This window comes from Diceros bicornis, chromosome 13 (assembly GCF_020826845.1).
Source record: "Diceros bicornis minor isolate mBicDic1 chromosome 13, mDicBic1.mat.cur, whole genome shotgun sequence".
Classification (NCBI taxonomy): domain Eukaryota; kingdom Metazoa; phylum Chordata; class Mammalia; order Perissodactyla; family Rhinocerotidae; genus Diceros; species Diceros bicornis.
Window position 1 is genome coordinate 33,010,635 of NC_080752.1, and position 23,825 is coordinate 33,034,459.

At 54.8% G+C, this 23,825-nt stretch overlaps 1 protein-coding gene across 3 annotated transcripts in view; it reads left to right on the forward strand.

Annotated features, from left to right (window-relative positions):
• Positions 1 to 23,825, forward strand: part of KAZN (kazrin, periplakin interacting protein) — a 447,423-nt gene that overhangs the window by 286,990 nt on the left and 136,608 nt on the right. Inside the window, exon 1 of one of the 3 annotated variants that reach the window (XM_058552950.1) lies at positions 3,843 to 4,202. The exons of the other annotated variants lie outside the window; for them this stretch is intronic. Coding sequence (XP_058408933.1) covers positions 3,995 to 4,202 — 208 coding nt within the window. The 5' untranslated portion in view covers positions 3,843 to 3,994. Of the gene's footprint in view, positions 1 to 3,842; positions 4,203 to 23,825 lie in introns of those variants that run through there. 3 annotated transcript variants of the gene reach the window in all.

A 23,825-nucleotide genomic window follows, 5' to 3' on the forward strand; every position in this document is an offset into this window, starting at 1 on the left:
TGCCACTGAGGCCTCCAGACTCCCGGGAAGTGTGGCCAGGAGTTCAGGGTGGTGTTACTGGCAGACCTGTGCAGATTCCGAGGAATGCAGAGTTGCTACCTTGTCTTAGCTCCAGGTGTGTGGAGAAGGTTGGAGAATGTTGGCTGGAAGATCTCAGTAAAACCTCTTCTTCACATACTGAAAACACAGCCAATAAAAAAAAAATACCTGAAAAATTCCAGTGGGCTCAAATATTCAACTTCAAGCAGATCTCAAACATAGTGGGGTCTTTTAGTACAATGTTTCTGGGCTTTGTTCCTGAAGTCAAATATATCTTGTCCTTCTCTCCTGTGATCTAAAGGAAGTTCCCTGGGAATGAGGGGGCGCTGTGAATGAGAACTGCTCTGGCTTCTTGCATCCCTCCTTTGTGTTTTCTTTGGTGGCGCCCTGTCGGCCTGAGGTCAGGGTCAGGGGGACACTATCTGGCCTCAGAGCTCAGAACCAGAGCATCTTCCCCTCCCCCTGCCCGGACTGTCCACTTTCCCCTGGGAATTCCCACTATGCCTCTGCACCTTAATGAGCTGTCCAGAGAATGGATGGGAACAGTCCCTACCGCCTTTCCCCATCCCAAATCCTCCCTTCCTGCTGCCTTGCAGAGGCTGGACACGACGTGCCATAGAGAAGGACAGAATGAGCCAACTCCCAGGCCCTGCGGTCTCCAACATCAGTTCCCAGCATCCCCCAGGGAGCCTGGGAAGATCTTCTGGGAGTAGGACCAGCTACATAATTTGCGGATCCCAATGCGAAATGAACGTGCGAGGCCCCTAGTTCAAAAATAATTAAGAATTTCAAGGTGACGATAGCAGAGCATTAACCCAAGTGCAGGGCCCTTCTGAGCATGCGCCCTCTGCAGCTGCACAACTTGTGCACTCAGAAGCTGGCCCTGTATTGGAGTCCCCAATAAAACCCACCCTGAGTTATCCTGGAGGGTCTGCCCAAGTTGCTGAGGGCACTTGGGTTGTCACTTCCTGGCTCCTGGATCTCCGGTTGCAGAACTGAGCAGCAATATCTCCTGGGCCCAGAAGTCCTCATAATCAGATACATACCTCAAGGAAGAAATGCCTCCGACCTAAGGCAGATGGTTTTCTGGAAGGCTGCAGGCCGCTGCTGCCGCCAGAGGCTTGCCTGTTCGCAGAGCTTGAGCAGAGAGACAAAGAGGCTGAAGCTGCCTGGGGGAGCCCTGGGCAGTCTGAGAATCCCCAGAAAGAGAGGGAAGGTGGGCCCAACAGCCGTGTGAAGTCCTGGTCCTGAGTGTGGGGAACACACCTGAACACACACACACACAAACACAGACACACGCAGCCAGGCCAATCTTTGCTGAGTAAGGCGAGCAGCAGAAATTCCCCCGGGCTGTGGGCTTGAGAACAGCTTGGATTATTGAAATGTAAGTAGAAAGCTTGTGCAGGCTTCTGAGAGGTTGGGGACCAAGGAGAGCAGCAGTGAAATGAACACGGGTGGCCAATGGGCTAGATAGAAACTTCTAGATATGTTTCCTTTGTTCTTTCTCCTCTCCCTCTCCCTCATCCCTCTCCTCTTTCTTCTTCTTAAATTTTAAAGAGTTGCCAACATGTCAAACTTAGATTTTACATAAAGATCCACATTGCTAGTAGCTCTAAAAAAAATTAGAACCTCTGGTAACACAAGAGCCACATTCTTGCATGACAACAATCTATGGCCTCCTCTCCAGGGGCTGCTGGCCTCTTGTTTGCCGCAGTCCCCACCACTCCCTAAAATCTCCCTGACACCAAATGCAAGTGACGAGTGCTACATATTCACGCCTGTGCGGCTGTCTTCTTGTCATGCAGTTAAGAGGAAAGTGAACGGCTGTATCACAAGTGAGAAAACGGAAGATTGACCAAGAGTTCCATGTACTTCAAGAAATATGGGAAAGAGCATGTTTCTTTGTGGAAGTGAAGAGCCTTCCTAGTGTTTAATATGCAAAGAGTGTCTAGGGCAAAAGAATACAACCTCAGTGCCCTTATAAAACAAACCACAGCCATCTCTGCGCGGCCCACCTCACTGGTTCATGTCCCTGGCTGGGCCCCTGAGGGCAGCTGAGACAGAGACTCCTGGACCAGATGTCCCCAGAATGCAAGGACATTCCCAGCTTCTCCACACACCAGGGCTCAGAGCCATCTTCCTGTTGTTCTGTTCTGCCTGCTGTCCCAGCAAAGGCAGAGGAACTGGGGGATCCCAACACCTGCTCTCACTTGGTGTGGGGTCAGTGTCCCTCCCCCAGAATGCTGTGGCTGTTTAACCCTGTGGGCAGTTTTCCTCCCCAGCTGGGAGCACCAGCAGCCCTCAGCCCTCCCCTGGGCAGCCAGGGTTCCAGTTAGACAGGGGAAGGGAGTCTGAGGCAGCCCTGGGGAACTCCACAGCTGGGCCAGTTTCCCAGTCATTGGGAGGGTGAGGAAGATGTGGGGGGTGGAAGCAGGAAGGCGGTGATGGATGGTGGCCAGGCCACAGTGGTGGCTGAGAGGCCGGGTGCCTGGCCCATGGACAGGAAAGTGATGCATGAAAGATTTTAGAAACTTGGTGGGGGGAGTAATTTGGTTTCCACAGCTTGTTGGAGAGCCATATGCCAGTGACCTAGAAATTCCCAGAGCTCAGGCCTGAGCCAGTGGGAGCCATAGGTTACTAAGCTAGGCCTGGGAAGGGTGGGGTGCATGCTGCCTGGAAGGGGAGGCTGGGGACGCTACCGAGAGTGTGTGACTCCTCACCTGGCCATGTAGCCTTGGCTCCCCTGTGTCTACAATAGGGGGGAAACCGGACCCGCTTCCTGGGGCTTCAGGGGGATAACTGGTCCTTCCAAAGAGCATCATAATCCCCAGATCAAAGGGGGCTCAGAGCTGCAAACTCACTTTACAGCCAGTGAGTACTGCCAGCCAGCCACTGGGGCACCCACAGGGGGCAGGTTCAGATTTGCAGACCCTCCAAGGTATCACCTCCTACAGGGCTTGGCTGCCCCCCTCCCCCTCCCCCTCCCGAGGTCCAGGCCCTGGCGTCCCTGGGCGTCACCTCACCTGCCACATGGCTGCCTTAGAGAGGAGTTCACAAGCAGCCCTGATGATGGAGGAGGTGGGAATTACTGTTACCCCATTTTATAGATGGGGAAACTGAGGCTTGAGGAAGTGAGGTGCAGACACAGGGCCGCTCACGAGATCACAGCCTCCTCCTGGATACGGACCATGTCAGTTTTGCCTCCCCCCTCTCCGGCACAGCAACCGCGCTCAGTATTATAAAGAATGTCGGTCACAGAGTACAGGTGAGGGCAGGTGAAGCCCCAGGGCGCACCGCCTTTTCCCTGCCCGCTCTGTCTGCCCCCTCTCGGCCAGTTGCTGGGACTTCAGCTCTTCAGCGAGGCTGTCGCGAGGGTGCCAGAAGAGTGGAGAGACATGCAAACTGGGGTGCCAGGCAGCCGGCCCCTTGATGCACTCGTTTGGGCTTTCAAAGACCTGGCTCAGTCCTGTCACTTCCGACCCCGGTGACACTGGCCATCGCTCTGACCCTCAGTTTCTCCAGGAATGACCATGTTGGGGACGCGCCGAGTGGCCGGCGGCCGGGCGCACGAGGGGGCGCCGCGGCGCTCCCCGAGGCTTTCGGGCGAGTCCGGGCGCCGCGGCGGGCCGGGGCGGGGGCCGGGGCGGGCCGGGGCGGGCCGGGGGCGGGGCGGGGGCGGCCCTCGCCAGCCCGGAAGGCGCGGTAGGCGGAGCCGCGGAGTGAGAGTCGTTCCCACGTGAGAGGCTCGGCGGCCGAGTTCCTCGCGCGCGGCGCCCGCGGACGGCCCGGCGCTCGGCCGGACGGAGAGCCCTGGTCGCGCGCGGGCGGCCGGCCGGGCGGGCGGCGGGGGCGGCGCTCGGCTGCGCCCCGATGCGGCGGCGGCCCTGGGGGCTGTGAGCGGGCGCCCGCCGTCGGAGCCCCCGCGCCGCCGCGGGCAGCGCCCCCCGGCTCCGGCATGCGGGCGGCCGACGCGGGCACCTGGGAGCGCGTCCGCCAGCTCGCGGCGCAGGGCGAGCCGGCGCCTTCCTGCGGGGCGGGGGCCGGGCCGCCGCGCCCCCCGGGGCCCGCAGCCTGCGAGCCGGGCGTGGACGCGCTGGGGCCCGGGGATCGGCCCCGCGCCGGGGCGCCCTCGGTTCGAGCGGATGGCGATCGCGGCCAGCCGGGTAGGTGCGCGCGGGCGGCGGGGCCGCAGGCCCGGGGAGCCGCCGGGGCCGGGCGCGCGGGGGCGCTCCGGGCCGGGCTCGGGACGCCGCCGGTGGCAAAGTTCTGGCCGCGCGCGGAGCCCCGAGCGCGGGGCGGGGTGCAGGGGAGACGCGCGGGCCGCGGAGTTAGTTCTTCGGGTGGGGGCGGGGGTCTCCGGGCTCTGCGGCTTTCCGGCCCCAGCCCCTGGGGGCTGCAGGGGGAGGTCGAGGCCACGCCTGCCGGAGCCCTGCCACCCCGGGGCGCCTGGAGACCCAGCTCGCAGCCGTCCCCGCGCCTGTTTCGGGAAGCGTGGGAAAGGGACCAGCCCCGCGCGAAGTTGGGGCGGCCCCCTGTGACCGCACCTGTAACCCACCTGGCGGCCCCATAAAGGGCCGAGGAGAGCGCTGCTTTCCCGCCGGCCCTCTGAGGGGAAAGTGATGACTCGCGTTTGCCGGGAGCGGGGAGACTTCTGCACTTGAACGACTAATGCAGAAAGAAATTGCCGCGGTGGAGACACAGATGCAGTGGTCTAATGTGTATCATACCCTAATCCCACCCAAGTGGAGATCAGCGTTTTAGTCTTAAAATGTTCCGAGCGGATGCGCCCACTGCATTCTGTTCTGGTCTCGGCTGGTCCCCCCCACGCCCCCGCCCGCCCAACTTAGGTTGTGAAACCGCAGAAACCCCTGGATCTTGTGTCTAGGGTGGGAAGAAATTTAGGTGGAAAACGAGGGCTTCCGAGAAGGGTCTGTCATCATCGGTTTGAAGTTTGAATACTTTTTCTAGGAAAAATGGGGCGGGGGAGGGCACAACACGATTATTCATTATTTCTTGAATACCTATTGTGTTGCTGTAATTTACATGCAGTGTCTTCTTAAAATCTTATCCCAACCGTGGGTGTGAGGCTGTGTCATCTCCATGAAGATGAGGACAGATAAGGCTGGGGATTAAGCGACTTGCCCAAGGTCCCACAGCCCTAAGGCCATACTGGTGGAATTTCCAATTTTGTCTATGGGTTGGCCCCAGAATGCTCCTCCCAGGCAGCAGGCTTACCAGCCGGAAAACACCAGGCTTATTTACCTAATAATTATTTCTTTCCTATGAGAAAAAGCCAGCAGCAAGGCCTCCTAATTCCAGCTTGCCTGTGTTGGTCTCCCCAGGAGACGGAATCCTGAAGTTGTAGTTCTAGCCTTAGGAGCTGAGACTGCCAACCAGCTGGCTCTGATTAGCTGAGCTGCCGTTGGTTTCCTGGAGCAACTGAGGTCTTGGGTTACCAAGGGTCTAGAAAAGGGACGCTGAACCCTGGAAGGAGCTCAAGTCCCTGATCTTTGGCTTTGGGGCTGGGCCTGCTGGAGACAGTCCCACCCCCTCCCCAGCTGCACAGACTGAGTCCCAGACAGCTTGGTGTAAAGCTTGGTGCTTGGTGCAAATGGGAGAGCTTGGCATGTTGCTTGATCTTTCTGAGACTCAGTTTACCCATCTGTAAAGTGGAGATAATAATAATGTCAGCTAACGTTTGGATCATTCAAAAGCTGGTGTCTGCATAGCACCTTGCCTAGTTCACAGTTGGTGCTTAATGAATGTTAGTCGTCGGCTTCACTTGCTGGGGCACCTGTCAGTGCCCATTGACTCAGTTTCCCACTAGGATGTGATGCTATCTGCTCCAACTCCACCCTCCTGCACTGTGTCAAGATGGCATTTGTCTTGTCTGTGAAATACTTCGGTGATCCAGGCTGACTGTTGTTCCCGTGGAGGTTGATATTATGTAAACATGTAGAAGATGGTTGAGTGGAGATATATCTGTTTACTTTGTGTCTATATAGACTCCATTTGTGTGTTCATAATAACAATATCCTAATGACATGCTGTAGCTAAGGAGCGCCTATCTCTGAGGTCTGGGGGTGGTGGTTATTCTGGCGGCCCTCATGATGTGTCCATTGTGTGTGCATGGGAGATCTCCTTTCCAGCTTTACAGATGACATCACTGGCGTGAAATAGGATCAAGCCAGCAGCTAAACCAGAACATTTGAGTTCTCTTTACCCCACCACCCTTCACCCTCTTCTGGTCTCCGGCTCTTAAAGACCGACTGTAGTTTCTGAGAACTTCCATGGTCGCCAGGCATCATGGACAGCCTGTCGTGGACATGGTTCCTCAGACCATTGGCTGTTACAAGGGAGGGGTTTTCCTCTGGGAGGCAAATGGGAACTCTTCTGGCTGAGAACCACAAGCTGACAGTACTGCTGAAATAAACATTTTAGCCAGGCTGTGAGGTGACTCACCCCAGGATCTCAGGTCTTTGGTCCCCAGCTGAAGGTGATGCTCAGTTTAAGGGGCTGAAAGGGGTGCCCTTTTGGGTGACAGAGTCTGAGGACTGGCACTTTCAGAGATGTGGGGACAGGGAGAGGGGATGCTTGCTTGGCGGGATGGAGGCATGGACACCTTGACATTGCTCGTGTGACAGGCCCTGTGCTGGTGACAGCTCTGGCCTCCAGAGCGGGGCCTCTTCCAGGGGAGGTCACGCTTCTTTGCACACGGACAAGGGACCAGAGCAGGCGATGCAGAAAGTAGACACTTGCTCCCTCTGCACCTGGTTCTGCCCCACATCTGTTTGACCTTGAGATACTCTGAAACTCAGTTTCCCTGTTGGTGCCGTGGGAATATCTCCATCTAAGGGGGGATCATTCCAGAGCCCCCGCAGAGTGAGCCAGGTGCTGCTCGCTGAGGGTTCTCAGGCTGAGAACGTGAATTATTCCTTCTTTGGCTGTCCGTTCATTCAGTCACATTTCTTGAGCATCTAGTCCTGCCAGGCACTGTTGTAGCTGCCAGGGAGAGAGCAGCAAAGGAGACAACCACAGCCCTTGTTTCTATGAAGCTTCTGTTCTGTGGGAGGAGATTTCCAGTCTGCAAATAGGCACAGGATGTGTCGGGATGGCAATTGCTATGCAGAAAAATAATGCCAGGTGAGGGGCAAGCGTGATGGGAGTGGATGCTATTTGGTATTTAGGTAGGGTGGGCAGAGAGAGACAGTCAATGCCCTCCAGAATGGAGCGAGGTGCATGGGTGCCAAGTCCCTAGGAGGGACGCAAGGAGGGTGTTGCCGATCAGTTAAAGGAAACACATCATTTTTTAAAAGTTGTTGGTAAATTATTATGTTTGTAGACTGGACACTTTGTCCACATCTGAAGCCTGCCCAGGCTTCCAGGCCCAGTGCGGTGCTAACCAAATGGGCTGCATTGCCTTAATCAGTCCTCCAGCAACCCAGGGGGATGGTGCAATTGCTAATCCCATCCACAGATGGGGAAACTGGGGCCCAGAAAAGTTTAGTAACTTGCTCAAGATCACACAGCTCGAGGGAATCACAGCCAGGACTTGATTCCAGATTGTAGACCTCCGAGCAGTGTGGAAAGACCTTGTATGGATCTTAGGAAAGTAGACCCACATTAAGTTTCAGGTCCGTTTTTTCTTTAAATCTTTATCTTAAGAAAAAAAAATCTGTCCTCTCCTTCACATTCCTCGTTTTAAGCAACTTAAGCGTTTGCTTATCTCTGTGCCTTTAGCAGTTTAAGCAGTAGGTCGGCTTGTGTTATCCCTCCTGTAAAGGATTTCTGCCGGGTTGGGGGTGAGATGAAATCTCCACGTTGGAATTGGGGTTGCTCTTAGAAAGCCACCCACTAGGACCACGAGGGCTTCGTGTGAGCTTCCTTGGCTAACAGGGTGGGACAGAGACAACTGGGGCTTGGCTGTCCCTGAAGACAGGAGTGAAAGTCACTGCTCTTGAAAAAAAATTCAGATTGGTTTCCCAAAGGACGTCCCCTGTGGCCCAGCACCCACCACCTTGTGTGACTGTTCAGCGAGATGGACTGACCTTTCCTTCTGAACCTCCGGAGTGGGTACAAGGCATCAGCTTGGGAATCAAACACACCCTGGTTTGAATTTGCCAGCTCTGCTGCTTACTGGCTATGTGTCCCCAAGCAAGTTATTGAGTGTCCTGAGACTCAGTTTGCCCATCTATAAAATGGCATCGTATTACCCACCTCAAGGTTGTTAGACAGGCATCTGTGTGGTTAGCATCCTTCATACCCATGGGGCCTCATGCTACCTGTGCCATAAGGGGGAGGAGAATTCCCGTTTATCCAGAGTCCAAAGAACTTGTATGAGAGTGTGTGTGCGTGTGTGTGCGTGTGTGTGTGTGTATAAAATTTTTGAAATTTTTGAAGTTTGAAATATTGAGATTTGATGAGACAGATGAGTCTGAAGGACTGCTAGCTGCTTATTTGCCCTTCTGAGTGGTCAGGAAGTTTCCATAATAGTCATTACGCACTGTTTATGCTCTTTGTAATATTCCAGTTGAGTTAACTGGACGATTTGCTAGGACCCTCCAGCATTCTGCAGAAAGAAGAATTTACTCAACCCTTTTAATCATCTCAAGAGCCACTGAGCACGGGGCTCACAGAAAATAGCAAACGGGATCCCAGAGTTAGCCCCTCTCTCACCCATAATGTGGCCAGTTGACAAAAGTGGAAAATCAGGTGCATTGCTGCGTACACAGATTTGGGCCCCAGCAGATAAGCACACCTGACACATCGTTAAAGCTAGCCGAACAATCGCCATGGGGATCTCGTGTTTGCTGTGAGTCCCTGAGGACTGTCAACACCCCAGAAAGGATGGCAAGCAGTGGTTGCACGGTGTGCGTGTGCCTGGGTGTGTAGTCATTTTTTATGAATTTGCTCTCCGTAAATGCATTTCGTGGTGAGCGTGTCAGATGAGTGCCGGTCTGGGAAGGGAAAGGTCAGGATTGCCTCCTCTTCGCAAGGACCACCCGCTCTATGCCCTTGCGGCAGCCACTGTGAAGGTGGGGACGTCAGGCTCGCTCTTGTCTGCTGTTTGGATGCCTTCAAGAGAGGCCCGTTAGAAGACGCTGCTGGTGGCAGTTCCTCTGAGCCCTCGCCAGCAGGTGCGGCAGCAACCCCAAATTTGGAAGAAATTAACATCCAGAGAGGTGTGACACGTAGATGTGTCCCGCCTGGAGTCCTAGCCCCGAACTCGGTGACACTAAGCCTGGGCTAAGGAGAAGGGGAGCTGGTGGGTTCGGTGTTGGCGCCCCCCGTGTGAGTCCTCTGTCCACGTGCTGGGCTTTGGGGACCACTTTGGCGGACACCCACCCCCTGGTGGCTGACCCAGCGGCCTCGTGTTTTGTTGCTGCTTGGATTTGGAGGCTGGCTCAGGCTCCCAGCTCGCTTGGGCTGTAACTTTATCAGCGGCACTGAGTGTGTTCAGGACCTTTTAGTTGTACGGAAGCTTCAGAAGGCTCTCCCTGGGGCCCTGGAGAGAAGTAAAAACAACAGCTGCCGGTGCCTGTGTGCTTGGTTCCCTCACCTCGAAGCTCAGCCTCGCCCGTGCGCTCCTAACTTTGACGTGCTGTGCGCCCAGGCAGGGAAGAATATGTATTTCCGTTGGGTAAGGTCCTATTCATGATGAAGAGTCATTTAGGGGCCGGAAACGGTTAAGTGCACGCATTCCGCTGCTGGCAGCCCGAGGTTCGCCGATTCGGATCCTGGGCGCACACCGACGCACCACTTGGCAAGCCACGCTGTGGCGGTGTCCCATATAAAGTGGAGGAAGATGGGCATGGATGTTAGTCCAGAGCCAGTCTTCCTCAGCAAAAAAAAAAAAAAAAAAAAGAGGAGGATTGGCAGATGTTAGCTCAGGGCCAATATTCCCCACAAAAAAAAAAAAAAAAGTCATATACTGGGGGCTGAGCAGGAGCCACGCGTTCCTGTTACCTTCCCCCGCCCCTGGAAAACACCTGCATTCTCCCTGTCTTACAGAGACGCTGTTGAGGCTTACAGAGGTGACACAGGTTGTAGTAAGTGGCTGTTCCAGGCCTCCATGCCACCTGCCCCAGGCCTAGGGCTTCTCCCCTGTGGTTTCCTTCATCAGCTGACGATTCCCTGAGGGCTGCCAGCACACTGGGCAGAGGCTGCGATGCCAGGAGTTTCGGGGTATTCTAATCTGGCATCTTCAGCACGCTGGCTTCCAATCAGCCAGAGGCAGTGGGGAGGGGGTGCCTCTGGGGCCTAGGTTGCTCCCTCGGCTCCTGGAGACTCTACCCTGCCCCTCTGTCCCAGCCAGCTGGCCCCTGACGGGAGGTCCGACCCTGGCTGTTTGGGAACCTAGAACGCAGAGTCCCGAGAGGGACACCTAGGCAGGGATGGGGTCAATTCACTCTCTCTACAGAGTGAGGAAATAGGCCCAGAGCGAGGAATCGTCCATACTCCAAGACGTCCTGTAGGGTGGTTTCCAGGGTCAGTGTGAAAACTTACAAAAGCGCATGGGTGTCTTGGCAACACTGGGGTTTTCCCTCTTTACCCTCTGCCCTAACTCCCTCTGACCCATTAAAGGGGGTCTCAGACTTTGGGGATCCCAGTGGTCTGAGGTGCTTGCCAGCATGCAAATTCTCAGGCTCCCCTTCTCCATTCTGATTCTGTCCGAGGGGCCCGGGAATCTGTATTTTTATCAAGTGCCCTGGGTGATTTTTGATATAGAGGTTCTGTAGACCATACTTTGAGAACCTCTGCCATTTGCCTTTCTGGGACTGGGTTAATTTTGGAGTAAGAAACTAGGGGGGCCGTGTACTCTGGGTTACCCGCTGCGTCCTGACGTACTCCTTAGCAGCATCCTTCTCGCTCCTGTGGGTGTCCCGAAGTGGACAGTAGGTACTGGACATCCCACTGTTTCCTTTTCTAATCCAGTCTCCTCCACCACGCCAGCACACATGCTCTCAGAACCCCTTAGAAGGAGGCATATGCATTTCTGTCTTGTGCTCTCATAAGACTGCGGTGGTGAGAAAGTGGACAGAGTGTGGCTTTGTCTTTATTCAGACGCCCGGCTCCGCACCCCAGGCTGCCACTAGCGTTCCCAAGCCTGTCATTCAACCAGTATTCCTTCTTCCTTGCGCTCCTCCGAGGAGCCAGGCACTGGGCTGGGTGCTGAGGAGACAGAGGAGACCCCACTCTTGACCCGTGGTTCATCCAGATTCTTTAGATTGGCACCAACCCCACCGTTGGAGCCTTCTCTTCCAGGCTCCCCACCCCCATGCCCCACTTGGATCCCTTTTGTTGTTGGCCCGAATGCCGTCCCGAATGCCGTGCACGTGGCGGACGTGTTTGGTCGAGCTGCTTGTCTGTGCTTCCTCTTGGCATCTCTCACCTGCGTCAACAGTGCGGTGGAGAGCCGAGTGGGAGAATTTCCATCGTGTCGTATCCTGTAGGACTTTCTCAACTCCTTCGGGGTGGGAAGCCAAGGGGCCTGGGTGGTGGGTGGGAAGGCTCTGTCTGTGGCCCTCCCCTGCATGGGAGACCAGCAAAGGGCTGAATCCCACGGTCAATAGGCTCGAATGCAGATTCTAGGACCCACCTCTGAGATTGACTCAGTAGGTCCAAGGGGGGAGTTCAGGACCCTGCCCTTTTTTTTTTTCTGGTAAAATATACATAACATGAAATTAACCATTTTAACCATTTTTAGGTGTACAATTCAGTGGCATTAAATGCATTCACAGTGTTGTGCACCCATCACCACTATCCATTTCCAGAAATTTTTCATCATCCCAAACTGAAACTGTACCCATTAAATTTAACTCTCTGTCCCCACCCCGACCCCTGGTAACCACCATCGTACTTTCTGTCTATATGCATTTGCCTATTCTAGATACTTCATACAGTGTTTGCAGGACCCTGCATTTTTAACGTACTGTCCACCCCTGTCCCTACGTTGATGGTCCTGGGACCACCTACAGAGATCCCCTGTCCTCCCTACTTTATTTATCCTCTGTTTCTTTTACTTCCTTCCTTTAGAACATGACCACTTCACAGGTGTGCTGGGAAGATTTGGGGAAGAAATAAATTCAGTTATCTTTTTTCTGTGATTAAAACCAGCATATTGTTAGTGCCTCTGCCACTGTGATGTGTTAAACACATCCTTTTTGTGTGGTTGGTGGGTTTGATGTAGCTTTTTTTGAAGAGGAATGGCTCAGACTTTTACTAGTTTGTTTTGCACAGCATACATGAAGAATAAGCTTAAGAACTACCTGTTGCCTGGGGATCTGCCTTGGGCAGAAGGGCAACTGATGCTGAGAACTGCAGGGAGATAGCATCTCCTTCTGGGTGTGCACCGTCAGGGTCTCGTGTGGGTGTGGAGTGTGGAGAGTGTGGAGAAGAGTCCGTCAGCCTGGGGTGATGATGGGGGCTGATGCCAGCATCCCGTCTAAGTGCTCAGCTACCCCCATCCTGGCCACCAGGTGCTGCCTCCATCTCTCCTTTCAGGTTAGGGGCTGTGGGGCCGGACCAGTTGGGTCTATGACTTTGCAGTCCAAGACTGTAGCCACCTGCACACCCTGAGTACTCCCTGCTGCCTGTTGGCTTCCAACATCTGACTGAGGCTGATGGTCATTGCTGATCTCACGGCAGCCTTCCTCCATCCCTGCCGGGCAGCCCCCTGTGGCATTTCCTTAAACCTCGCCTGGCCGGGGGGGCTTGCACTGGGACATGTCCTCATTTCCACAGCCCTCACCTTCCTGTGCTCCCTTGAGGCCCTCTGGCTGCACTAGCAGCCAACCAGGGGGGAAACTTGCACACCTGATGCTCCTTCTGCAGAGACAGAGGCTCCTTCCTCCTGGGTTCTGGGGCGGACGTGAATGCCGCCCCCACCAAGCTGGTGCCTCCTCCCACCATTGAGCACGGGGGGTTTCTAGGTGTGGGGTAGAAACATCTGCCCTGGGTGGAGTCTTTCCTCTCCTCTGCACCCTGGGAAGGACCCAAGAGGAGCCCCTTTTTATAGAAGGGGAAGTGGAGGCAGACACGTGTGATCTCTCCAGGCCAGAGCTGTCTGATAGAACTTTCTGCACAGATGGAAGTGTTCTGTATCTGTGCTGTCCTATATGGTAGCCACTGGATTTAAAATGTAGCTAGTATGACAGAAGAGCTGAATTTCAAAGTTTATTTAATTATAAAAGGCCACACGTGGCTAGTGGCCATTGTATTGGATGGTGCAGCTGGCCCTGAGTCAGGACACGATACTACAGATGTTTCTATGCCCGTCACAGCTTGTGAAGCCTGAGATAGGTCTTTTTCCACCATGCTTGCCCTCTGGGGCTGCCATGCTTCTCCGTGTGGCCCTTGCACTGCCTGCGTCAGAATCACTCAGATCTTGTGGTTTTTAAGTTCCTGGACCCCCTGCCAGACCTGGACAGTCAAAAATATTTGGGGATGGGCCCGGGAATCTGCATTTTAAACAAGTTACCTCCACCCCCAGGTGATTCTGACCCTCTCTGAAGTTTGAGGACCAAGGCTTCCAGCACCTTCCATCTTTACTTCCGAGAGTCTTCCCAGCTTCCAGTGGCCCATCAGTGCCCTTGTGGGCACCCCCTATAACCACATGCGCCAGGCCAGTGGTTCTCAAGATGGGGTCCCAAGATCAGCAACATCAGCCTTACCTGAGAGCTTGTTAGAGCTGCGAATTCTCAGCCCCTCCCAGACCTGCAGAATCAGAAACTGGAGGTGGGCCCAGAGCCCCCACGGTGAGGCGGATGCAGCTCGGTTTGAAACCAGTCACTGAGCAAGATGCTCTAGGAAGCTCCTTCCACTTAAATTTCCCCCCAAATCCTCTTTTCTGTCTTCTCCTCCCTCTCCCCCTTCCCTCTCCCCTTTCCCCCATACCCTGAGCTGTTCTCGCCAGCTGCCAAGAGCTGCCAAGACCCTTCCACACTCAGGCAGTGCTGGGTGTGTGGCAGGATGATCCATCTGCTTCCACAGGGCCCTCTGGGGATCCTGGCCTTACCCGAGGGGTGGCCGTACTGGAGATGTTACGGGGGAGGCAAACACAGCAGCAGCAACCCCCCATCCCCTCTCCCAACATCCCAGGTGGTGGCCGCCTGCTCGCCCTATGCCAGGACCTCAGAAGAGCAGAGGGCCAGATGGGCCTGTTTCCCTGGGGCCCCCAGGTCCTCCCTTGGGGACAGGGCCTCTGCTGCTTCCTCTGGCGTCCATCAGCCGGGAGGAGTCGGCACAGCCCACAGCTGCGCTCAGCGGACAGCTCTTGTCTATTTTGTGTCTTCCCAGTGTGAACAGAAAGCAGGGGAGGTGGAGGCAAGAGCATCAGGCTGGCTGTGCCACTTACCCACCGTGGGACCGTCCTTGTGCAAGTCACTCACCTCTGAGCCTCAGTTCCCCTGTTCTATGAAATGAGGTCCATAGTGCCAGCCCAGCTTAGCTTACAGATTTGTGGTTGCTTTACCCGAGCCCTTGGATCTGGAAGTGCTTTGCACATTCTGAAGCACCTTATAGATGGGGTTGGTACCACCAGTGATCTTGTTCTCTCTGGGATGCTAGTGAGGGCAGACTTGTGCCTCGGGCTGACCAGCTCGTCCTGGTTTGCCCAGAATTTTCCTGGTTTCAGCACTGAAAGTCCCACAGCCTGGGAAACTCCTCAGTTCCAGGTGACCCAGGACAGTTGGTCACCCTATCTGTACCCCAGTGGCTTCTAGCTACTCAGCTGTGCCAGCCACACTCAGCTGCTTTTGCCATATGGAAAGTGATCCTCCCCCATCCCATCCCCGCCCTCCCAACAGCTAAGGCGTCACCTCCCTGGCCCTTGACCCCTGACCCCCTTCTACCTTCTCTAATCACATTGACCTTCTCGCCCTGCTCTCACTCCTAGCTCATTCATGTCTCCAGGCTTGTATTAATGGTCAGGCTGATCCACAACTCAGTTTGCAGCTGAGCACATTTTATTAAATCACATCTGCCCGTTTGTTCACTTAATCACCACTGAATGCGCACTCATCAGGCCCCGACTGGGTGCCCAGCACTGACAAGCTGAGCCAAACCAGCCCCGCCTTCCTGGTGCTTCCATTCTGGAGGAGGGTTTTTCTGTCTAGAACTCTTACCTGGAGCCAGAAGGATGCCCTCCCTCAACCCTTGTCCAGATCCAGCAAGGCTCCTGGTCTGTCCACTTGGCCGGTGTTGGGTACCTGCGCTGGCCTGGGTTTGGTGCTGGGAACCATGAAAGATTGACAAGCCCTCTCTGACTCATGTCTAGGCATTCAGGGTCTCCTCACTGTCCCCTGAACCAGCAGCCTCCCACCCCTCGCCTTCTCACCCCTGTTATCTCTGCACCCTGTCCTAAGTCCAAGTTCCACCCTGTCCTGGGCCCCAACCCTTCTGCAAACCTTCCTTGTTCATTCCAGCCCCTCTGTGCTTCGTCCTTGCTTTGTCCTTGCATTGCCATGGACGAGGGTCATCTGAAGCACCGTTGTAGCTGAGACCAGGTCCTGTGTGAGCATTCTTGTCACCCTGGGCACTCCTCCTGAACTGTAACCTCTGTGGGGGCGGGGACCAGAGGGCATACACACCTGTCTGCCTCAGGATCTCAGGAGAAATCCGATCTGGCTGGTCGATTGATTGGTGGACCCTTGGATGAGCCTCACCTGGCCAGCGAGGCAGCACCTGGAGAACACCTGCAGCCCCACCTGTAATTGTTGGGGTTTTGAGGGGTCCGCAAATATATTCCTGTTTCCTTCTGGAATTTGGAACCCATTGAAAGAGGCGGGAACAGGACAGGTGGAGAGTGTGGCCAGGGTGCTGCCCTGCGGGCCCCCTCATCCCACACCTCTGCATTGTACTCCGTTCTCAGGCTGCACAGCCACAGGCCTGGGCGAAAACGTGTAGAAAATGTGAAAATGCACGCACCTTGCAGGCAGGCCGATCTGAAGGAGGAGCTTACAAGAGGGAGCCACACACACGAGCCTGACAGCTTCTCCCACCCCACCAGTCACTTGGTTACTGAGGAGCAGAGAGAGGCATGGAGTGTGGCATTCATGGCAGGAACTTCCCACGGAAGCGTCAAGTCTAGGAGGGAGGAGAGGGGGCTTTCTTCTAACTGGGATGCTCTCGGTTCTGGAAGTTTAGGGCTGGCGAGGGAGGAGAAAAGAACTCCCAGCGCGGAGTGTGTCCGCCCTGGTTTGGCCCCTCACCATTGGCTCTTGTCTTGCGGCTCACAGTGCGGTCGGTTCCCTGGCTGAGTGGCTGCGGATCCCACCGCCCCTGGCCCCCGGGTCTCCTGATGTAAGACGAGTTTGTTTGGTTTTACACCTGCCCTCGTCCTTTGTGTCGCCTGGTCACTGTATCTCTATAAACAAATGGACAGTTTGCCTTTCCGTCTCCAGAATCGTCGAGCATGGTAGGGCCCCTGAACTTCTTTTGTTCATTTCTTCTGCAGGTAATTATGGTGCACTGGCCTGGCCCAGAATCCTTCTTAAGTATCAGGGGGCCAGTCGTAGATAAAACACGCTCCTGCCCAAAACACAGTCCTCCTTAGAGAATTAGACCCCAGAACTCTGTGTTTCCAGTGTCACTGAAAATTTCCTGAAATACCTTTCTGCTTCCCCACCTTGGTTAGCAGGGCGGATGGAGACCAGACAGCTCCCTTTTTGGAAGTGGGCTTCTGTAGAGCTTCCGGGACCTAACTCAACCTGAGGCCCCTAGGACTGGTGGTGGTACCTGGCCCCACAACTTCCCCTGCAGCTTGAGTTAAAGAAAATAAGAATCCTTTGCATCAGCAAGTCTTCTCCTCGTCTGCTGCTTTGTCTCAAATCTAAGCCAAAATTTCTATTACCTGGGCCCTGTAGCAGCTAGCTCGGACCTGGTTCAAGGAGGTTTGATTGTGTGTTTGGGCAGCTGCCCGGATGTTTGAAATGACCAGCAGCCCCCTCCCCTCTCTGCATGCGGGGTAGGCATTGGGGACTTCCCCAGGGGCCCTGGGGCCCTGTGTGACCACCTCTCCAAGGTGACTGGGCCTCTGTCTGACCTCCGGGGCAGAGCCCTGCCCTCTTGCTGTCCCAAGCCAGCTCCGACTTCCTGCTCCTGGCTGGCTTGCTGGTCCCATCCACGGGCAGCGAGCTTGGTTTCTGGCGTGCTGCTGCGCCTCCTGTTCACTGGGCCCTTTCCAGAAACTTGCCGTCTGCCAGGCGGATGAACCGGTGTTCTGAGTAGTTATGCGCTTAGGGACTCTCACTCCCCTCCGTCCCCCATGTGACCTTACACACTCCCTGTAAGGCCTGACGTCATCATGTGCACTCACGCGAAAATGATGCAGGGGAACCTGATCTGAGGACTCGTGCCTTGCAGGGTGGCCTGCGTTACACAACCTGGATAAATGAGGTACATTAATCACCCCATTTCACAGATGAAGTAACTGAGGCACGGGGAGGTTAAGAAACTTGCCCCAGGCCATAGAGTCAGGAAGCAGAAGAGGGAAGATTCAGCCCAAGAGTCCAGCTGGGGTCTGGCTGGAGCCTGCGGTAGCCACCACTCCCTGTCCCCACTGTGGTCGACTCTGCCACGTCACTTGTGTCCGTCCTCAACTGTGGCACAGCAGAGTCTGAAGTGAGGAGTAACAAAGTGACCCTGTCCCTCAGAGGTGCCAGGCACACCGCTCTGTCCAGACCCCAGTCATGGTGGGGAGCTCCTTGTGGCTGCCTCCCTGGGCTGGGCCCTTGGGAAGTGGGAGGGGTCGTGGGGCAGCTCTGCAGGCTCCAGCCAGAGGCTCGGGTGTGGGTGAGCTCCGCACAGGCGTCCCTGACAGCAGGGTCTCTCCCAGGGCTGTGGGATTCCTGCTGTTCTTGGCCTTAACGTGTTAAAGATAACAGAGATCACGGGAGGGTGCAGCAACTCGCCTGTTCACACTGTGAAGTTGGGAGACATGATCACCATCATTCAGCGTGGCATCCGAGGCTCAGAGAGGTCCGTGCTTAGTGTTCAATAACAGTTTGTTAATGAAAAAGCTGACTTTGTATTGTTTATACTTCCCACTTTCCTACCACCTGCCCAGAGAGTCGTGTAGTTGCAGGACTGTTTGAGTTGCAAGTGATAGAAACACAACTGGAACTGACTCACGAAAAGGGAAATCAGTAGCTCCGTGTAACTGAAATGATCAGAGGTAGGTCTAGCCTCAGGCATAGCTGCATCGAGGGCTTCAAATGATGTCATCTCCCAATTCTCCTTTTATCTGTTTCTTTGGGCTTTATCCTTTCTGGCACCAAAAAAGACCCCTAACAAGTCTAAGCAACATTTACCTTTCTAGGATTCCAGTATAGAGAGTCTTTCATTCCCAGTATTTCCAGCAGAAATCCCAGGACTGACTCTCATTGGCTTAGCTTTCATCATGTGACAGCTCTGAGCCAGTCACTTGGTCCAGTAGCATGGAATGCACTGCCTCGCCCGGTCCAGGTCATGTGCCCTTCCCTGGAAAAGGTTGGGGTAGAGCTTGTGAGCCCCCAGTAAAACACGCAGACTGAGAGTGGGGTGTTAGCCAAAGGAAAGCCAGGGAGAATGTTCATCCCTGGGGATGGAAGCTGGGAGGCAGGTGCAGGAGCTGTGCGCCTGCAGAATGTAAGATGATGCCCTCAGCAAGCGTGTGTTTGTGCCCCTAGCTAGGTGTTTTGGGATTCAAAGAAAAGCTTTAGATGTCAACCCTGTTGGTTAATTACTTTGCAGGTTTTCTTAAGCTCCTACAGTGGGCCAGGCCCTGTTCTAGAACCTGCAGAGGAGCTCAGTTTTCTCTTCTATTAATTGTTCATTCTTTGTCCCCTTTCCCTTTTCTGTCTTCAAGATCCAGTAGACAGTTGCCACCTCTCAAGTCCCCTTGCTGTCTTCTGGTCATAAGTCATCACGTCCCTTCTTCTCTCCCTCCCTCCCTCTGTTTATGCTTCTTTTGTCACGCCTGTCCGAGGGAGGCTTGCAGGAGGACCCCTGGATCTGTTGGCTTCCTGAATATGGGGTCTGGGGGGGTTGATTTGAGTCCCCCCACCCCAGTGTGCCTGCTCCCTTGTGGGCCGGCATAAGCGCATGCTGTCGTGTCCCCATTGCCAGCCTCCCACCACATCCCGGATACTGCTGAGCACCCCGAGGTCGTGGCCCCAGCTGGCGCTCTGGGCACTCCAGACGGCATCTGGCTTCTCTCACCCTTCCCGGCGGGAGTCAGATTTTCCGGGTTGCATCTGGAGCTTGGCCATCTCCCTGGAAAGCACCGACTGATTCCCCTTAGAGATGCCCTGAATCCCCACCCAGCAGTCAGATGCTGCCTTCGCAAAGCAGGGCAGGGCGTGGGCAGCCCCGGAAGGCAAGAATTTAGCGAAAGGGCGTGCATGATTGGCTTGCCTCTGTGACTGGAGTTGTTTAGGGCATAGGGGCTGGCCCCCCATTTCATTTGGCATCAGCCCCGTGGAGGAGAGTGAGCTCCCACACTAAGACAGGTACCCGGATCCAGGGCTCTGAATGTGGGGACATTGGAGACCGTGTACCAGGTGCTCAGGGCTGTAGAGCCAGAGTGCCTGGGTGCAGATCATTCCAAGCTATTTAACCCCTCTGGGCCTCAGTTGCTTCATCTGTAAATTGGGCTGCTATCCCTACCTAGTGGGAGTTTTGTGGAGATTAAATGAGATGATCTATGCACAGTGCCTAGCACCGTCCTTGGCACATAGTAGGTGCTCAGTAAACACCATTTCTATTAGTTTTATCCCAAAATGGGTGCTGGAGTGATTCAAGGCTCACCAGAGAGGCGCCCAAGTCAGACAAGTCCAGGGTCAGTGATCAGTAGGAGACAGGCCCTGGGGCGGGGTGAGGCCTTGGGGAGAAATTTTTAGGGACAGCATCTGCCAGGGCTTTGCTCTCCCTCCGAGAGGCGGGCGTCTGGCAGCAGCTTGTCAGAGACTTAGGAGTTGTGGGAAGCCCCCCGGGGGCCCTTGGGGAAGCTGCCTAATCTTTCTGAGCCTCAGTTTCCTCATCTTGTGAAATGGAAATGCCGGAACCCACCCTGCAGGGCCTGGTATACAGTAGGTACTTAATAAGTGGAGCTGCTGCTTTATTAATAAGCCACCTTAAATTGATTGCAAGTAATAAAATGATGTTTAACAGCCTGGGGTCTGAGTTGGTGTGGCAGTGCGGGAGGTGCCTTTCCATAGGGTGAGGTGTGTGTCCCCCGGGCGCTCTTCTTCCTGTTGGGATATTGCGAGGCTGGGCCGTGACTGAGCCCTTAGCCTTGTTCTCCGCGGCGTAGGGTCAGGGTCCATGTGCTGAGGGATGATGACGGGAGGTACGTGTGAAGGAGTGCGGGCCCTGCGTGAATCGCAGGGTCAGAGGGAGTGTGAGTGGGCCTTGGGGACGTCCTAGGCCTGGTCCCCTTCACGGCCTCAGGAATGCCTGGTTCCCTTGGTGGTGGCCGAGACTTCACGTGGCCCAGCCATCCCCCAGGAAGGCCCTGCCTCCCTCTGCAGTGTTCCCAGCCAGGGGAGCTCCAGCAGTTCAAGCATGAGAAGCAGGTGTTTACTTCAAGGAGCTCAGGTGCAAGGAGGGCTTGTTGTAGGGACACGACAGGCAACCTCAGGAAGTCGAAGGCCAGCCACGTGGGGTCCGGACACAAATGCCCTCTCTCCCATCCCGCCCCCCTCCTGTTTCCATCCCAGGATGCTCCCCAGCTGCCTCCCCTGCTTTCCTCCTCAACTAGCGTCCTCTGGCCTGGCTCGTGCATAACCCTTCAATCTCTTAAAAGTCTGGGAGACAGAGAATCTGATTGGTCCCTGCCTAACCAATGGTTTGGCAGGCCCTGGATCATGTGACTGTCCTGGTCCAATCAGCTGCATCTGTGAGGGCATCTGGTGTGAGGAGCTGCTTCCTTCCAGGGGCTGTGGGAAAGTAGTTAACTTGGGAATTTGGGGCAAGGGAGACAAATTGACTCCTAATGTCCAGTACAGGTGTTCGTCCTGAGCTTGAATGCCTTGGGGATTGGAAACTCGCTTCCTCTCCAGGCAGCCCCTACGATCTTGATTCGTTTTAAGCATTCACTCACCTTTGTATTGAGCCAAAAGTCGATTTTATTGTAACATCCGTGTGTCGGCCCATGTCCTCCCATTTGAGGATCTTACACACTAAATCTGTGTCCTTGACATGATGACCCCTATGACATGAGAGGCCAGCCACGGTGGCACATGAACCCACACACCTTCCTCCCCGCCGGGCCAGAGCACATTGTGCTGGGGGTGGGGGGACAGGACTTCGTGCCTGGTCCGCCCAGCTGACCAGACTTAGATCTCTTGCCCCACTGGGAGCCCTTTGTGAGGGTCGAGGAGAGCTAGTGGAGCCAGAATCCCCCCTTGCACATCCACGAGGAGAATCTTCCCCACGCTGAACTGTGTGTTCCTGGCTCTCCTGATGTTTGTTTAAGAGGACTCGGCAGTCCTCAGAAGACACAGGCGGCCCCCCTGGGAGCAGACAGGGAGAGAGGGAGCTAGGACTCCATGGAATGCGTTTAGGACAGGTGGGGTGGCAGCAAAGCCTGGGCCAGCCAGGGCTGTGGAGTTAGGATGCCATTTTCCCTTTTTTTGCAGCCCACCCTGCACCACCCACCCCCACGCTGACAGCTTAGGTCAAAACAAACCCCAAGACATTCAGTGACAAGGTCATATACTCCTTTTGGGGTCCAAAAGCAGCCTCCATAGCCAGATAAACAGCACTCGGGTCCTGGCAAGAGGGTCCTGTGAACATTTGCATGCAGCCAAGATTTACGAAAAGAGGAGGGCAAAGGTGGAGAGAAAAATAATACGTTAGATGCCGACCGGTTGAAAAAGCAGATTGAATTTCTCTGCCTGGAAATGTTTAACTCGAGTCAGCCGCCTGCCTTCCAGGCCAGGCCAGCTTGGGTTGGGGGTCTGGTTGTTTTTCCTCACTTCCCCAAAATAAGCTTTCTGCAGGTGTGCATGCAGAGAAAATGCTAATCTGGAAGGAGATTTATAGCTTTCTCCAGCAATCAGGAGCAGGAACAATTTCCTGGGCAGCAGGGTTATCCTGGGTTAATTTTCATGATTACTGAAAGGATTTTAGCTGAAAACTCGCTGGCCCTGCCCGTGTTCTTTGCTGAAACACATGCTGTCTGCTCACCTGGGGAAGGACCACAGGGCTGCTGTCCCCTTATCCCCGGCCTCCTGGGCGTGGGCTTCGTTGTCCAGGGCCTCGTGGCTGACAACCAGACCTTGCATCGGGTCTTTTTTTTTTTGGATTCCTGGAATGTCTGCAGCTATGTGCCATCCACCACTGGACTGGAGTGACCTCACTGGCCTGGCTGGTGATCAGCCTGCAGTTCCAGAGGGACATGGCAGCACGCCCACGGGACACAGGGCTTTTTCTTGTTACGAGTCGACTTACAATGCAACACCTGCTCCTGGTTAGGATACTTACTCCTAACATTGGCTGATTTTCTGCTGCTTTGCTCAACCGTGGAAGCAGTTGTTAAGCGTCCACAAACGGCCGTGTGTGTGTGTTTTGTTTTACATCCCCCACCCCGCCCGTCTGTACGCCACGGTTACACATGTCTGTTCTCCTTGCCCTCAGGAGGCCACGGGTGATCCGTACTATTTCAGATGTGTCAGGAAAGAGGTCCCCAGCTTAAGGCCCAGATGTTCCAGGTTTGAAGTTTGTGGAGTGGGGAGAAGAGAAAGGAAAGATCTAGAAGTTCAGCTCAAGAGAGTAAGGCAAGAGGAGGCTGACTTATGAGAAAAAAAATCTAGAGATCAACAAAAGGCCTTTGACCTGCTCTAAACCACTCACGTCCAGTGTCGGCTCTTGCTTCCATTCGTTCCTTTACTCAAGCTGGACCCTTGGCTTCTGCAGCAGCCAAACCTAGAACCTGCTTTTCTTTAGGGGGTGTCATTTTCTCCTGGTGAGGGAGGGTGGGTGGAAGAGAGAGGCTTCAAGGAAAAGCATGTTTGGTCTTGAAGGCACCTCTGGCCAGGAGAGTGCAGCCCTTGCAGGCTTCGGCCTAATCTGAGGCGTCCCTCGCCCTGAGCTGTGCCCTGGACTGGCTTCAGCTCAGCGGACACTTCTTGGGCTTAGCTTGTGGGTCAGGGCTGTGCTAGGGGCTGGGGCACATAATACGTGGCTCCTGCCAGGAGATGCTCCAGAAAGACCTTTTGAAAGGATGCTGTTCTATACAAGCGATTTCCTTGTCTGGGTTGGCAGGGTCATTTGTATTCCTACAAGGAAAATAGCCTGTCCTCCTGCTTGTTTTTAAGACCGAGGTGCTGGGACGTGGTCGTGTGTTCTGTCTTACTGGGTGTGAGCTGCGCATGCGTGTGTGAGCACGTGCATGAGTGTGTGGGGAAGGGGGTGGAGGGCGGAGAGCCATGGGGTTTTTTCAATTTACATTTTTCAAATAGTTTTCTCCTCTGCTCTCTCAAGAGGCAGCATGCGGAGTGGAGTAAGCATTTGACCTTTGCGAAATGTTGGTGGAGTGGGCCAGACGGACGGGAGACGCTTGGTGGCGAGTTGGCGGCAGCTCAAAGCAGGAATTCACGTTATGTTTCTTCTTTTTTTAGTCTATAAACTGGAGAAAGTGAGGGGGTGGGCGGCAAAATAGAGGGGGCCTCCCTCCCATGCCCAGGCCTCCAGATTAGGATCACAGGGCCACTTCCTCGGCAGCCAGCCCCCCTCTGGAGACCTCTCAGCAAAGAATGTTCTACCGGGGGAGTTGGGTCAGGAGTTTCCAGGAGAAGCTCCTG